The 16017-nt window shown below is 43.1% G+C and overlaps 1 protein-coding gene across 1 annotated transcript in view; it reads right to left on the bottom strand.

Moving 5' to 3' along the window:
- PRKCH (protein kinase C eta) overlaps positions 1-16017 on the bottom strand; it is a 203140-nt gene that overhangs the window by 140306 nt on the left and 46817 nt on the right. The window contains 1 exon segment of the mRNA XM_028506724.2: positions 1469-1532. Within this exon segment, the coding sequence (XP_028362525.1) occupies positions 1469-1532 (64 nt within the window).

The following is a 16017-nucleotide window of genomic DNA, read 5'->3' as shown; positions in this document are numbered from 1 at the left end:
TTTTGTGTCTCACTCTTCCCCTCAGCATCATTTCCCTGAGATCCATTCACGTCATTTTGTATATCAGTTTACTGTTTCTTCGTATTGCCCAATATTCCTTCCATTACAAAAATGTAAAACAATTTGTTTACCCATTCTCCTCTCGATGGACACTGGAGTTTCCCTGGTTTTGAGTATTACGAATAATGTTTCTATAAACATCCCTGTACAGGAATAAGAAGCAGAATAGGTAGGCACAGAATAGACAGGAGGAGGTTAAGGATAATATAGGAAATGGAGAAGCCAAAGAACTTATATGTACGACCCATGGACATGAACTGTGGCAGGGGGGAGGAATGCTGGAGGGTGAAGGGGGCTGATGCAGGGAGGAGAGGGAGAAAGGGGAGGAAAAAATGCACAACTGTAATAGTATAATCAATCAAATATACTGAAAAAATCATTCCTGTACATGCATTTTGTGGACATACATTTTTATCTCTATTGGGCAAATACCTAGTAGTAAAATTGTTGGGTAATAGAGTATGTGTGTGCGCACACATATAATTATGTGTATATTATATATACATATATATTTAGTATAGTATAGTATATGTATCGTTTGTTTATTTATTTATTTAACTGTGTAAGAAACTCTCAGATGGTTTTCCAAAGTGGTTGTTTTCTTATACTCCCCCCAGCAACACAGGAGAGTTCCAATCACTCCACATCCTCACCAACACTTGGTATGGTCAATCTCTTTAAGTTTAGGCATTCTGATGAGTATAAAATGATACCTTGTGGTTTTAATTTGCATTTCCCTGATGTTACACATTTTTTCATGTGCTTATTGGGATGCTGGTCACAAGGTTGTAGCATTTGTCAAAACTCAAACTCTTCATTTCTGATCTGTTCACGTCACTGTAGAGTCAAGTTATACATGAATTTTTTGACAATGGGCGGGAGGGGGTTGACACCCCTAACTCCAGTGCTGTAAGGGTGAACTCTCTATAAAGTTGGCCTCAATTTAAAAAAAAATTGGGGAGAGTTGGGGGTGATACCAAGGGAAAAGAAATAGAATCACTTGAAGGACAGAATGAGATATAAGGCCATTAGGGAAAAAACTCAATCCTTAAATTTTTAACACATTCAGGGGCCAACTGAAAAGTTAGCCCCAAAAGAAAAATCTGAAGAAACTTAATATTCATGAACTAAAACAGGCAAGAACCAATTAAGCTAAGGTGGTGATGTATAAAAGCAAAACTCAGTTTGTTATATAAAACATGTGATTGCCAGATTTAGCAAATATTTTTAATCTAGCAACCCAAACCAACAGACCATTAGACAACAAAATACCTGCAGCCTAATTTAAAACAGTGAGTTTTTAAAAAGCATCTTTTACAAAATGCTCTTTTTGTACTTTCCATGCTAGAAATTCTGAGTATGAACAAAGATACACAGACACTAGAAACCATCCAAAACTCATTCTTACCTTCAGTGAAACTCCCTGTCAGGGTTATTACTACAAACACTTTCCCTTCTGGCTCCAGATCCACCTAGAAAGAAAGAAAGGAAATTGTATATTATATTCTAATTTTAAAGCACTTTTTATGTGTGTCAAATATTCTTACAGATAGGGCTAATGCACAAATCACAGCCACACATCAGATCTAAGTTTCTCATTAAACAGTGAAGAGGCAAGAAGCAAGTGAAGACATAAGCAACCATAAGGGCTGACAGACAAATCTGAAAGTAACAGTTCTGTTAATGTTTCTCTTCTCTTGAATTTTGTTTTCTTCCATTTTGGCTCTTCACGGTATCAGAAGCACCCATAAACTCGGTCATTGTTTTTGAGATGTCCCTATTTTCTGCACGCCACTCATAAGAGTAGCATGTTATTAAACTACATGGTAAGTATTTGGAATAGAGATGTAATGGAAACATATAAGGTGATGAATGAACAAACTCGTGACATGATCAACTGCAAACCTTTAGTTTCTAGGAAGGAAAATATGTAAGGGGAGGAGGGCTATCTCTGTCTATACCATTTCCACCTAAGTGCAGGTAATCCTGGGAAGCACCAGGGAAGGCAGCTCAGGAGCTTTGCGTTCACGCAGGAGTTACCAATGTTGCTGTAAGTTCTCATCTATGAAGTGAGACATCCAGACATGCATTCTGCAAATGTGGCAGCTTGAAGGCCTCTCAGTAGGTCCCATCCTCTGAACATGCACCAGCTTCCCAAAGACCTTTGCTCAGCATGGCCCCAGGATGGGGCAGTGCCCTCCCCATCTGCCTGATCACACGAGACTGGGAAGGCAGGCTCTGCCCTCTTCATGCTGGTGATATCCTTGGACTACCCACAAGTCCTCCTAAGCCTTGGATTGTAAGATTCTTTTGGACGTAAATACATAAATTTGTGATTGTCTTTAAGGAAAAATCTTAAAGATTTTACCTAACAGCCCATTTCTGCTGTTGGCCTCTCATCTGAGAGAGAGAGGGGTCCGGCATATTAAATATAAATAAGCTGCTAATCGCATGGTATGTCAGAAGGAGCCCTGAACTAGACCATGACATAGACTCAAGCCTGACAGCCACAGGTGGCTCTGGGCAAGGTTCTTAACCACCCGGGGCTTCACTATTGTCATCTGAAAGTCCACGATGTCATTATTCAGCATTTCTGACATGGCTGCCATCAGATGATCTCAAAGAGCATTGGCAGTACTATTTACTGTACTTATAGGTGACAAAGACAGAAAAAAAAATGCATTGACCTTACCATCATATCCTGATCATATAATAGAAAAATGCCTATTTTGTACTGACTGAGAAAACGTTACCTATATAGCAGCTTATTATAAACCCTCCCTTTCTCTGCATATAATCTGCATCAATGTGGTTACCACCCTGTAAATCACCCCAGTGTTCAAATCAGCTACTTGCATCACAACTACTGCTAACTATACCCCCCCTACACACACACCCATAACTGTCTTAATACCATGCGTGAACCTTTATAGAACAGTTCTGAAAATAGAGCTCTCTGGAGAGATGACTAAACAGGATGTCAGTCTCTAATTGTCTCACTCTCTGCCTTGACTTGTTTCAAGTCAAAAATATGTTCTTTTTGAAAGCCACTCCCTCACCTTCAATATAAAGGCCTAGCAGGGCCATATACATTCGCCTTCACAACATACACTTCTGCTGGCACAGGAGGAGCTGCTGCCAGCCCCCAGACAGACTGCCAGGGCACCTCTGTGATCCCCTGGCCCACGGCCAGCCCATAAACTGTCCCCAACACTGCTGTCAGGGCTGGTAAAGGCCACTCCGCCCCAATGGGTCGGGGGCTGCAGTGACAGACAGCAGGGGATTCTACCACTTAGAGTCACAACCTTTCACAAGGAGAACAGGTTTGCTCCCACATTTTTCTTTTTTTTCCCTATCTTTTTTTTATTTTTTGGCTTCCACCTTTTTGACCTATGCCACCATTGTGAAGGAAAAGGCAGACTCGAAAGCCATCATCAAGCCTAGGCTGTCTAAGATTTCTGACCTTAGGACAGGGCTGTACAAACTGCAGTGGAGACGTATTGGTGGGACATGAAAACAGTGGAGTGGGGCTTGCATGTAGCAGGAATTTGTAAGGAGAATAAAATGAAACAGAAAATATGAACCCATCAAGTTGTAAAAAAATATATAAAGTACTACATTAAACTTCCATTTGCAGTTTTGCATGCAAGTATAAGGGTATTCTGGGTTTTAATGTAAAAATGTATTCATCACTGTCAGAGAGAAACAGTGGCCTTAGAGGTTACCTGTTTCAATCCCACAGTGCTGATGGGCTGTTGGCATCTATCCCCAGTGGCCGCTCAGACACCCCCCACTGATAGCCAACTCACCACCCTTGGTCTCCTTTATCCCCATATGTCACAGAAAGATCTTTGTCTTGTAGCAGAAATACAGCCACCAACAGCGTCTACTCACGGACCCTAGTTTTATCCTCTGCAGCCATAGTGGGTAATTCTCTCTAGCTAGAACACCCATTCCAGCTTCTGGGAACAGCTCTTCTTCTTTATTTGACAACTAGCTCTCCCTCGTGTGTAGTCCAAATGGTTCATCTGGGATGCTACCACTAACTCCAGACTGGAAACGTGACCCAGGCCTTGCCAGTCAGAGCCCTGATTTCCTCCAGAGACGACGACCGGCCTGGAGCTGACACATGCCCTATACCTGGCCATCTGAGTGACTCCCTACCTTCCGTTACTTGGGCACAAAATCCAAGGCGGTCCAATTAGGAATCCTGAATGTACAGAGGAGAAAGAAGATCTCCCGTCCAAACACAGCAAACCCTGCGTGCTGTGTCCCCACCATCCAAACACATACAGCCTGTATCTCAGTCTCTTTAATAACTTGTAGACTCTCCAGGGAGGCATGTTATTTTACTTAATCTGAGAGATCAAACAAAATGAGTTATGGGTCAGGCAGTGTACTGGGTAATACTCAAAATTATGAAAAAAATACACATCACCTGCCTGAAGTTTACTGCCTAGTGATTGGGGGCATGTAATCTTTCAGGCTGGAAAATCCTTTCCTCTCATTTTTACCTGTCAAATTCCTATTTGTCCATCAAGACTCAACTCAAAACTCACCTCTACAGGGAGGCCGTCCCAGACCTCTTTCGGATAACTGGGCAACTCCACACCATTATGGAGACCATCACTAGAATCCATATCATGTCCTAGTCATTATGCCCTATTCCTTAGGACCCTGCCTTGCACATAAGAAAACTAAAATGATTGGTTGAATGAATGAGTGAATAAACTAACAAACACAGATATCGCAAGTAGCTTCACATAGGAGGTGGTTTTCTCCTCCTTCACCATTCTGTTCCATTTCCTCCAGGTATGCCCCAGTTTTTCCATTCCCCCATTAAAGAGTGAACATAGTAGGCGGATGTAAACCTGACCCTCATGGGGGAGATCAAGATTATCACCAGCCCCAATCTTGACAGTGGCAGTGGCCGTTATTGATGCAGCTGCGGGCTGCAAGAGCACTTTGAGAAGCCCCAGTGACCCAGCTTTATTTTGTTGAGTTTTCCATCAACTAAAACCTCTGCACCTTTCTATGTGCTATTAGGCTCTGCTTCCCACATCCTGTGCAGTGGTCAGGCCCCAAATCCTAAGAGCTTTGTATTTTTTCTACACACCTTCAGCTTGTTGTTCTAGGCCCCAAGGTTCGCCAGACCCCAACTCCAGTAGGTTCATTTGTTTTCCTTCTCAGCTTTATAACATCCAATATCAGGGCCTGGGTTAGCTATGTCATCATCAAAAAAGCATGCATTGCTGACGGGACAGTGAAATGGCACCATCACTTTGGAAAGAGTTTGGTGTATCCTTAAAAAGTTACATACATATCTCCCATTTGAGCCAGCCATTTCCCTCCTTGATATTTACCCAAGAATAAAAAAGCACGTGTCCATACAAAGATATGTACACAAATGATCACAGGAACTTTTTAAAAAGGTGGTATAGTCGTACAATGGGGTAGAAAATGGAATAAAAAAAGAAACTATTGAAACATGCAACATCATGGAACAACATTGAATGGAAAACACCAAACAAAAAAAGAATATATTCTGTTTAGAAAAAGTGAGTTAATATACAGAGCAGCAGAAAACACATTAGTGATTGCCTGGGGATGGGGGGTAAGAAAAATAAGACAAGTGGTAGGAAGAGATAAAAAGGGGGCATGAGAGTACAAACATAATTCAATGGAGAAAGAATACTCTTTTTAACAAATGGTGCTAGGACAACGGGATAGCTACCTGCACAAAATTAAAGGTGGCACCCTGCCTTATACCGTATGTAAACATGAATTCAAATTTAATGCAAAAGATTAAATTTTCCTGACTTTGGGTTAGGCAATGGTTTCTTAGATATGATATCAAAAGTACAAATGACAAAAAATGTGGTCAGTTGGACTACGTTAAAATGTAAAAGTTCTGTGGTATTAAACAAGCAAGCAAATGGAAAGTGTCCATGTCTCATTGCCCAAATATCTTTGCAAAGAGTCACTCTCATCAATTTTTTCTATCAAACCTTCGGTGGCTTCCCAGTGCCTTAATAACCTCCCTACTCCACCTGGCTTTCTGGGCCACCTGGAGACCCCTTTTCTGCCTTCCCACTAATTTATCCAAACCTCTTTTTCAAATTTCCATTCTTTAAGCTTGCCCATATACTCAGGCTTACTATCACACAGCCACACCTTTGCACACACTGTTGTCTCTGCTTGGAAAGACTTTCTCTCTTCACTTTACCTGTCCATTCATTCAAACCTGACTGAATTACTCCAGGGGTCGGGATCACTGCCAAGTGCTCAGGATTCCCAGAGCAGCTCCCTGGGGCAGCAGGTGGGATGGGTAATGATTGCACCTGGCAAAGATGACACAGCTACAGGTGCAGAACGAAGGAGCTTTTGCCAGGGAGATCTTGACATGCACATTGATCCCTCCAGTCTCAGAATTCTTGTCCCAATTGTTATTTTCGTACTTATCTATGCCCTTGAATAATTAGATAATATTTCATGTAGTCATAAAATTTCATATAACTCATCACTTGCAATAATATGCTCCATTCCACCGGGATGTGACAATTTTATATTCCCTAAAGGGCCTAGCAGAGTTCCTGGAACCAAGCAAACACTCAACAAATTTGTGTTGATTTGGTCTAACGAGTTGAATTGGAAGGTCATTTGACCACCTCAATTTCATCACCTATAAAATAGGGATGATAGCATTTTATCACATAATAATACTATGTGACAGCACTTTACAAAATATTAAAGCACGCCAAGACGGCCCCAGGCGTACCAGAAGAGTATAAACTACACGGCCTCACTGCCTAGGAATCATACCTGTTTGCTTGCCCTGCCCAGCAGCTCTCCATCACCCCCTTCCTCCCCACATCCGCCCCCTTAGCCAATGTCTGCTTTCCCTTGATGTCACTTTGCAGAAGTTGGGCAAATCACTACATCTCTGATTCAGTCTCTTTGCCCATGAAATGAGAGGGTAGTCTAAAAACCCTTCTGGCTCTGATGCTGCATGATTCTAAACAGGCTTGGATAAAAGCCCGTATATGGGACTCAACGGAAACCCTCATTTAATTAATTCAATTTCCCTTCATAAAAGGCATTAGAATTGATCAGACAGGAAACTTCTGGCTACTTAATATTCATTTCAGCCTGAGATAAGCAGGGGTATCTCGCATATTAAAAGAAAAAAAAACAATCCTTTATTCAGGCAAAGTTAGAAGGTTCACCTAGACTCTGTGGGCTTTGAGCCAGGCATCTGTGATATTCAGATCACATCCCATCTGTGAGGGTGAGGTGGCTCGACTCTACAGCATTTCTCAGTCTTGCTCTAGGGATAAGTAACAGAAGAACCTAAAGCATAATAAAGCATTTCACAATTCTCTTCCGCTGAAACCACCAGCCTTAAAAATGAGAGTTCGAATACCTAGAGGAAAAACACTCTTACAGGATTGTCCCAATAATCAACAAAGAAGTGTGTGACTGTGTTTGTTAATAACAGAAATAGCAGCTACTATGTCCTGAGCTCATCAACATTCAGGAACCTCCCCAGGTGCCTCACCGACAGACATTCTTTCTCACCTTCACCAACTGCAAGTGAAGTTACACAGACAGCAAGGCGGAGGCTTAGCGAGGCTATGGAATTGACTGAGGCCACCCAGCAGTGAAGGGTGAGCCAAGATCCAGACTCAGGGAAAATCCTTCCGGGCTGCTGTGACCGCACCAGCCTGTGGGTCACTGCAGGTTTGCCCACTGCCTTCTGCTCCACCCAAAGCCAGCCTGCCTGGGCTTCTGGCATGTTGTGTCATCACATCACCTGTCTCCCCTGGGAACTCGGGCAAAACTTGTGCCATCAGCACCTGAGGGTGCTCCCTACCAAATGCCAGCCCTCCATGTTCCAGCTCACCTGCTCACTGCCAAGGCCAGTGGGAGTGGCACGAGGCCAACAGTGTCACCTGATGGCTGTCAACTGAGGCACAGGGCAGGGGTAAGCATGACTAGCAAGTGTGGGCTGGGGCTGGCGAAACCCAGCAGGCAGCTCAGGTCCCATTAATTGTCCGCCTGCAGGACCCAGGTCAGTGTCATACGCTGCAGACACATGACACATGCCCTCACCGTGGGAAGGAATTGAAAGGAAAAGGGGGTAAGTGAGGCAAACCCTACATCTCTGCTGATATTTCATTTTCATCTCTATAACATCAGACAAGTTTTATGTGTTAAAGCCCGCTAAGCAGTACAACATATTAAAACAAATCATCAAAAGACAAGGCAAAAACTGAACAGAAAAGTGAGGCTTATCAACTCTGACTGAAGTTTAAAGTGAAGAAAAACACTCATTATTTTAGTGATTAAATTCTCATCTTGCTAAATCTGGACCTAATGTGTAGTCAGAGAAAGAGGCAGACAAAGAGGCTGTGACCACAGCTCTGGTGGCAGGTCACCTGACTCCTGCACCTAGAAAATGAAGGAGGACGAAGCCTGTAAGTCATTTTCATGTATACATTTTATAATTCCAAGTCAGAACCAGTTTGTGCATTCCACAGAGTTAAGTAAGGACATTTGAAGACTACTAAAGAGTCTGTCTCTGAAATGCTCACAATAATTCTTCCCCACCCCTAGCTGGACATATCCACAAAATCACTGTAAAATTAAATTTAGAATTATTTCAACTCAGAGCTTCCTACTCCTATGTCCCAGCATTAAAAAGGTATGTCATCTGGCAAAAGTAAAACTCTTTTGCATTAAAATTAATTTTTCAATGTTTGTCTGCCCAAAATGAAAAATCAGGAGTAAAGAGTCAAGATTGGATCTCTCTGAGGACTAAAATATATTTTCTCTGCAGAGGAGAGGACTAATGACAGACAGACAGTCTACTGTATGTTCAAGTGCTGTGTGCCTCTCAATCTTTGGCACAAATATCCAAGGGACTGGAAATGTCAATTAAATGAAGGAGACTTTAGTCTCTTCAAAACCCTCCGTTACAGTTCCACCTCCGTTACGTCCAGAACTAAGACGGCACATGCATTCTCTAATAAGGTGTCCCCAAGGACCTCATGCCACAGCAACTCTGAAGAGAGGGGACCCACAGTAACCACATTCCCACTCCATACTGTATTACCCCCATACTCAAAACTATGAACATTAAAATGGCAACAAATTCACAACTATCAACAACTGAAGCTAAAAAACAAACTAAGCAACAAGGCAGAACAGAAACAAAATCATAGATACTGAGATCATTGGGATGGTGGCCAGTGGGTAGTGGGGGCTGGGGGTGTGGGGAGAAAGGAGTAGGGATTAAGCACAAATTGGTAGAGAATAGACAGGGGGATGTTAAGAGCAGTATAGGAAAGGAGAAGGCAAAGGACTATTATATGCATGACCCATGGACAGGAACAAAGGAGGGGGTATCACTGGAGGGAGTGGAGGGTGCTGGGTGGAGGGGAGCAAAAGTAGAAAAATTGGGACAACTATAATAGTATAATAAATTTTTTATTTATGTATTTATTTTTAGACAGAAGGGAAGGGAGGGAGAAAGAGAGGGAGAGAAACATCAATGTGTGGTTGCCTCTCACACGCCCCCCACTGGGGCCCTGGCCCACAACCCAGGCATGCGCCCTGATTGGGAGTAGAGCCAGTGACCCTTCGGTTCGCAGGTCACCACTCAATCCACTGGGTCACACCAGCCAGGGCTATAATTAATTTTTTAAAAAGAACACTTTAAAAAGGCACTCTCCACATGATCTCATGCCTTCTCTTTTCTGTTCATCAGATCCTCCCATAAAGAAAGCATATTGTCCTTGCTAGGATGGGTATTAAACAACAGGGGCAGGTGGTCACTCGGCCACGGCTGGAGGTCAGGAACGCAGTTCATGGCGCCCTCCTGCTCCGCAGTGTCGCAGCCTCCTTTCTTCTCCACAGCCTCTGTGGGTTGCCTGGTGAGAGCTGTCAGCCCCATAGTGTGCCTCTGAGAATGGTTACTCACTTGACCCAGAAAACCTCACAAAACCATGCAAATCGAGAAGTTCGAATTTTTGTGTTCACTTTAAGGACACTCATGAGACTGCCCAGACCATCGAGGGTACGCATATCTACAAAGCCACCAAGTCTCTGAAGGATGTCACTTTACAGAAGCAATATGTCCCGTTCCATTGTTACAATAGTGGAGTTGGTAGGTGAGCCTAGTTGGGCTGGACCCAGGGTCAGTGGCCCCAAAAGAGTGCTGAATTTTTGCTGCATGTGCTTAAAAATGCAGAAAGTAATGCTGAGCTTAAGGGTTTAGGTGTAGATTCCCTGGCCATGGAGCATGTTCGGGTAAACAAGGCTCCCAAGATGCAGCACAGAACTTACAGAGTCATGGCTGCAGTAACCCCTTCTTCATGAGCTCTCCCTGCCTCACCCAGAGGATCCTCACTGAAAAAGGGCAGATTGTTCCCAAACCAGATGACGGGGTTGCACAGAAGAAGATATCCCAGAAGAAACTGAAGAAACAAAACTTATGGCCTGGGAATAAAATCAACATAAAGTAAATGCTAATAAAAATTTAAAAGGTGGGGGTATAAATAACCGCAGAATTATTCTACACCGTTGATTCTCATCATCCACTGTAATGGAGAGGGAAGGCAAAAGCTCTAGCAAAATCAAAGCAAGGAAAAAGTCAAAACTGCACATTTAGGCCTTGACTGGTATGGCTCAGTTGGTTGGAGCATTGTCCCACAGCTGAAGGGTTGCGGGTTTGATTCTTAATCAGGGCACATACTTAGATTGTGAGTTTGATCCCCAGTCCCAGCACATGTGGGAGGCAACCAACTGATGCCTTTCTCTTGCATCAGTGTTCCTCTCTGTCCCTTCCTCTCTTTCTAAAAAAAAAAAGCAATGAAAAAATGTCCTCTGGTGGGGATAAAAACAAACAAACAAACAAAAAAAAAAAAACCCTATCCAGTATACTCAGGCATTCAACATGTTTTACAGACTTACCTACTTAGTCATTACTCAGGCTCTAGGTTAACTTTAAAACCTAGAGAAACATTAGAAAATACATCTAGGGAAGAGGTAGAAAAGGGTAAAGGAAGTCAAATATATGGAAGGAGACTTGAGTTTGGGTGGTGAACACACAGTGCAATACACCGATAATATATTATAGAATTATATACCTGCAACCTACACAATTTTATTAACCAATTCACTCCAGTAAATTTAATAAAATTAAGAAAAATACATCAAACCCATGTGTCTCTCCCACTGGTTATCTTACAGTAACACTTTGCTCCTTTTGGTCTTCTGTGGTGAAAAAAAAATGAAGACCTCTGCAGAAGCAAGGACATTAGTGCCCTGCTTAGAAATTCAGGTCGCAGTTTTCCAGGTAGACCAGGGAAAGGGAGACAAAGAGGAAGTAGGTTCAAATGCACAGAGGACCTATTAGGAATTTCATATGGTCGAATGAATGTAGGCTATGTAAATGAGATAGGTCAGAAATGAGCCCGGAGAGAACAGGGTTATCAAGTCAATGATGGCCTCATGGCACACTGGGAGGCTAGCCCTTACCCCAGGGCAATGGGGAGCCATTGAGGAGTTTCAGTCTGAGAAGCTGCAGATCACACCCACATGTCAGACCCCCTACAGATAGGATGTTGGGGTCCTAAGGGAGAGAAGCTGATGGTAAGGACACACTTTTGAAGGCTATTCCAATGGTCTCAGTGAAGGATGGAAGTCACTTGAGCTAAGTCAGCAGCAGAGGGAATGGAGAGGAGGAGGCAGGTAGGGGAAAGACAATGGAGGGAGCAGCAGCTGGACTTTGTCATCAGAGGTGGGGTGGAGGGTGAAAGAAAAGTGGCCACAAAGAGACTCCAAGACTGATGATCCCTGGTGCCATTAACTGAGACAGGAACTCTAAAGAGATACTCAGACCTGGAGAAAAGATATATAGTTCAATGTGCCAGTGTTACCCATGTTAACTGAGCATCTACTGGGCTGCCCTTAACAGCTTCACAAAGTGGAGAGAGAGAAGGAGGAACACCATGAAGGTATACATTACAACCCAATGCAGCCTCAACTAAATAAGTAAGTGACATCAAAAACACTATTGAGATCAAGAGGAGTAAACACTGGGCTTGGGGAAGAGCTTTGTATGGGAATGAGGCCTGAGTTAATGCCCAAAGGCGAGTTTCAGTGAGTGGAAGGGGAGGTTATTGTGAGTCAGGAGCACATGGCGAGCAGAGATAGAACCAATATCAGAACACAAACCAGACCAGCGTGGATGCAGGAGGATCCATACAGAGGAGCAAGAAAAGGTTGGAAGCAAAACTATGGAAAGAGCTGCACCTAGTGAATATATAATGCAGGCAACGGGGAATTGCTAGAGGGTTTTGATTATGTAAATTGATGGAGAGTAACATGCAAAGGGGGCATTTTGTCTACTAGACCAACAAATGAAGAACCATAGGCTAATTTCAGCCCACTACCTGTTTTGGCAAGTAGAGTTCTATTGAAACACAGCCATGCCTATTTTTGTTTACATTTATCTATGTCTGCACTTGTGCCATAAAGGCAGAGATGAGCAGTTGTGACAGACTTTATGGCCCACAAAGCCCAAGACAATTTAGAGTCTGGCCCCCTACAGGAAAGAGTCTGCCAACCTTTGTTGCCATTATCAACCAGGGAACTCTCAGGGGGAAGGAACATGTTTCAGAAGGAAGGAAATGAGCTCAAATTGGACACAAAGGTACCCAAATAGAAACATCTGTCAAGAAGTTGGGAGGAAAAAAAAGACCAACTATGAAGACAAGGCTGGGGTTCTTATTTGGGAATCTTTCTCAAAAGGTGATTGCTAAGAGCCTGAAACTTTTCAAGAAAAAGCACAGGAAAGGGAGAGAAAAGACAGGAAATTCATTTAGGAGGTGGAAGAATGAACTAGGGATGCAATCCGAAACGTGGGAGGATGCACCCAAGTGCAGTGTCATGGGACAAGGGAGGAAACAGCTTCAAAAAAGAGAAGCCACATATCGCAGTGGTGGAGGAAGAGGAGGACTTTAATGGTATCCCCAGGCTTGGGAACTGGGACATAACAGGTGGGCTTTTTCCATGATCCCCATCCCATCTTCAGTCGCCCTGCAGGAAAGGTCCTCTTCATGCTAAGCTAAAGCCAGTCTACATCCCTGTACCCTCCCCTGCAAGTTTAGTTGCACCTCTAAAGTTTACCTTGATCAGACAGAGAGAGAGAGCGAGAGAGAGAATGGCACAGAAGCAAAAGAGGAGCATGTAGTTTAGTGAACTTCGTAGTTTATATATACTGAGTTGAAAGGTGAAGCTAGACATGAAAGTTGTGAAAGTTGTGCTTTTAATACCAAGTTAAGAGAGTAAGTTCAAAAAATTAAGGCTAAAAACAATAAAGGATAGGTTGGAAGACAAGCTGGAGGGCAGGGTGGGCAGACTGGACAGAGGGTAGCGGGCACAGTTAAGAATCTACTCCAGTGGTACAGGCCAGGGGTAGAGGGGACAGGAAGGAAACATTACAAAAGGAGCTCTGGATGACTGGAAGGCCACGGCTTAGGGATAATGAAAAGCCAAAGGGCCCCAGTACCTGAAAGCCTGGAAGACTTATCCTGGAAAAAGTAAGAGAATCTACACGGTCAGTTGGTTTGAGATGGTGTAATCATTTTTAAACATAATGATTTTGTAGGGAGACATTCAGGTAGAAATGTTTGGCCAGAAGATAGATGGGGTCTAAAACCTAAGACAAAGGCCTAAGCAGAGTTGCAGGAGTTATCCACACAACAAGGACAGCTAAATCACAAGACAGCTGACCCCAGGACAGAGGGTACAGTTCAAAGAGCAGAGTCAAGCACCAAAGCCTTGTTTAGAGAGTGGGAGAAAGTAATAGCAGCAAAAGAGAAAGAAGGGAGTGAAGAAAGGCACTATGTTCACCGTGGCTACCCCAAGCAGTTTCACATTTGCCCCCCCCCATTTATCTTCACAACCACCTTCTGAGTAAAGAAAGGTATAGAACCATTAAACCCACTGTATTATGTAGATCTTTCTGCACTGGAGTTGGAGACATCAGTACAAACTTACATTTTGGTTTAATATAGATACACATACAAGCTCTTTCCAGAAAAGTCCAGATATTGTTAATATAACGGGAATGGTTTAAACAACATGGATGTAATCTGGCAGACAAGGACAGTGGACTGGAATGCACATGTGTGAACAAGGATGACTTCACTGTACTAGTCAGTGGGGGCAGTAGACACCCTTGAGTGAGCACGTGTACTGTGTGGCAAAGGCATCCAAAATGACTGAACAAATAGACCAATGAATCTGCATTAAATTTTGCATTAAACTTGAACATTCCTCTGTGGAAACTATTCAGATGATTCAGAAGCCCATGGCTATGAGCAACTGGTGATTGGCAGCTTCATCATGACAACACGCCTGCTCATGCCTCATGCAGAGTTTTTGGCAAAAGAGCGAATCATCCAGGTGAATCAGTCCCCACACAGCCCAGATTTGGCACCCTGGGACTTGTGGCTTTTCCCAAAACTAAAATCACCTTTGAAAGGAAAGAGATTTCAGACTGTCAATGAGATTCATGAAAATACAATGGGCAGCTGATGGTGATTCCAACAAAGGATTTTGCAGTGTTTTGAATAGTGCAAGAGATGCTGGGAGAACTGTGTGAGGTCCCATGGTGCCTGCTTTGAAAGGGACTGAGACACCACTGTCCTACGTAAAATGTTTCTTGAATCTTCTTCAATAAATGTCTCTATTTTTCATAGCATATTGGTGATGTGCTATGTACCCCCCCAAAGGGACATAGGAGGCACTGAAAGAGCTCCCAAAGGCCAAAGCAGGAACAGTTTAAGCAACAAAATAATTTAGTGTTAGATTATAACCTGGAGTATAAAATAAATACCCATGAGTCCATACTAATCTAAATAAATAATTGAATGAATGAATAAATAAATAAATGAGGGAGGGACAAATCTCTCAAGCAGAAGAATACCAAATAATGTATGTATTGCCCCTCCCCAGAAGGCGGGGGACATAACCTTCCACCCCTTAAGTGAGGGTTGTGCATAGTACATAGATGTGCATAGTAGTTTCCTTCCCTACAGTATGGAAAGGGGGGGGGAGAGTACTTTAGGGGAGAAACCTGATAAACACTAGGTCAGCCACATGATCAAGGTTCATATATCAACAGTCATAAGTCACGCTGATCGTATGTATGTATGTATATAATGTCATGGATGGGATGTCATGAAAATGGCACTTCGCATCTGTGGTCTTCCTCCACAAAACCCCATCAACCATGTCTTAACCACAAGAGAAACAACAGACAAACCCAAATAGAAGGATAGTCTACACAACACCTGACTAGTACCCTAGAGTTTTTAAGTTACAGCAAAAACAAGGGAAATCTGAGAAACTGTGTCTAAAGGAACCTAGGAAGACATGACAACACGTAGGACCCTGGCTGGAGTCCTGAGACAGCAAAGGAACACCTGGTAAAAACTACAGAAGTCTGCATACACAGCGGGCCTGAGTTAGTGGTGATGTATGATCACCGGTTCATTAGCTGGGACAAACGTACCTTGTTAGGGAACTGCGTGTAGGGTGTATGGGAACTCTCTATACTATCTTCACAATTTTTCAGTAAATCTGATTAAACATCTATTTAAGAAAAAATGCCTTTTAAATAAAAACTGCCTCCGCTGAGCTCTAAATCCAGGTAAATTTTAGAGAAATTAAAATCTGAATTAGTTGTAATACGAGATGATAACTTTGTTTCTTTCACTAAATAGATGGGGGGAGGGCAGCCAGAAGCGGCAGTGCACAGGAACACCTGACCCTGGTAGATTCTGTATGTAACTTAGCAGATTAATGTGACGTTATCCAGGTCCCGACTTCCCCCTCTGGTGTGGTGTTAGCACATCCCAGCCTGAGCCAAATCTCACACTGCAG

Source organism: Phyllostomus discolor, chromosome 1, assembly GCF_004126475.2.
Source record: "Phyllostomus discolor isolate MPI-MPIP mPhyDis1 chromosome 1, mPhyDis1.pri.v3, whole genome shotgun sequence".
NCBI lineage: Eukaryota > Metazoa > Chordata > Mammalia > Chiroptera > Phyllostomidae > Phyllostomus > Phyllostomus discolor.
Note: the sequence above shows the minus strand (reverse complement) of the source record. Positions and strands in the feature narration are given on the sequence as shown.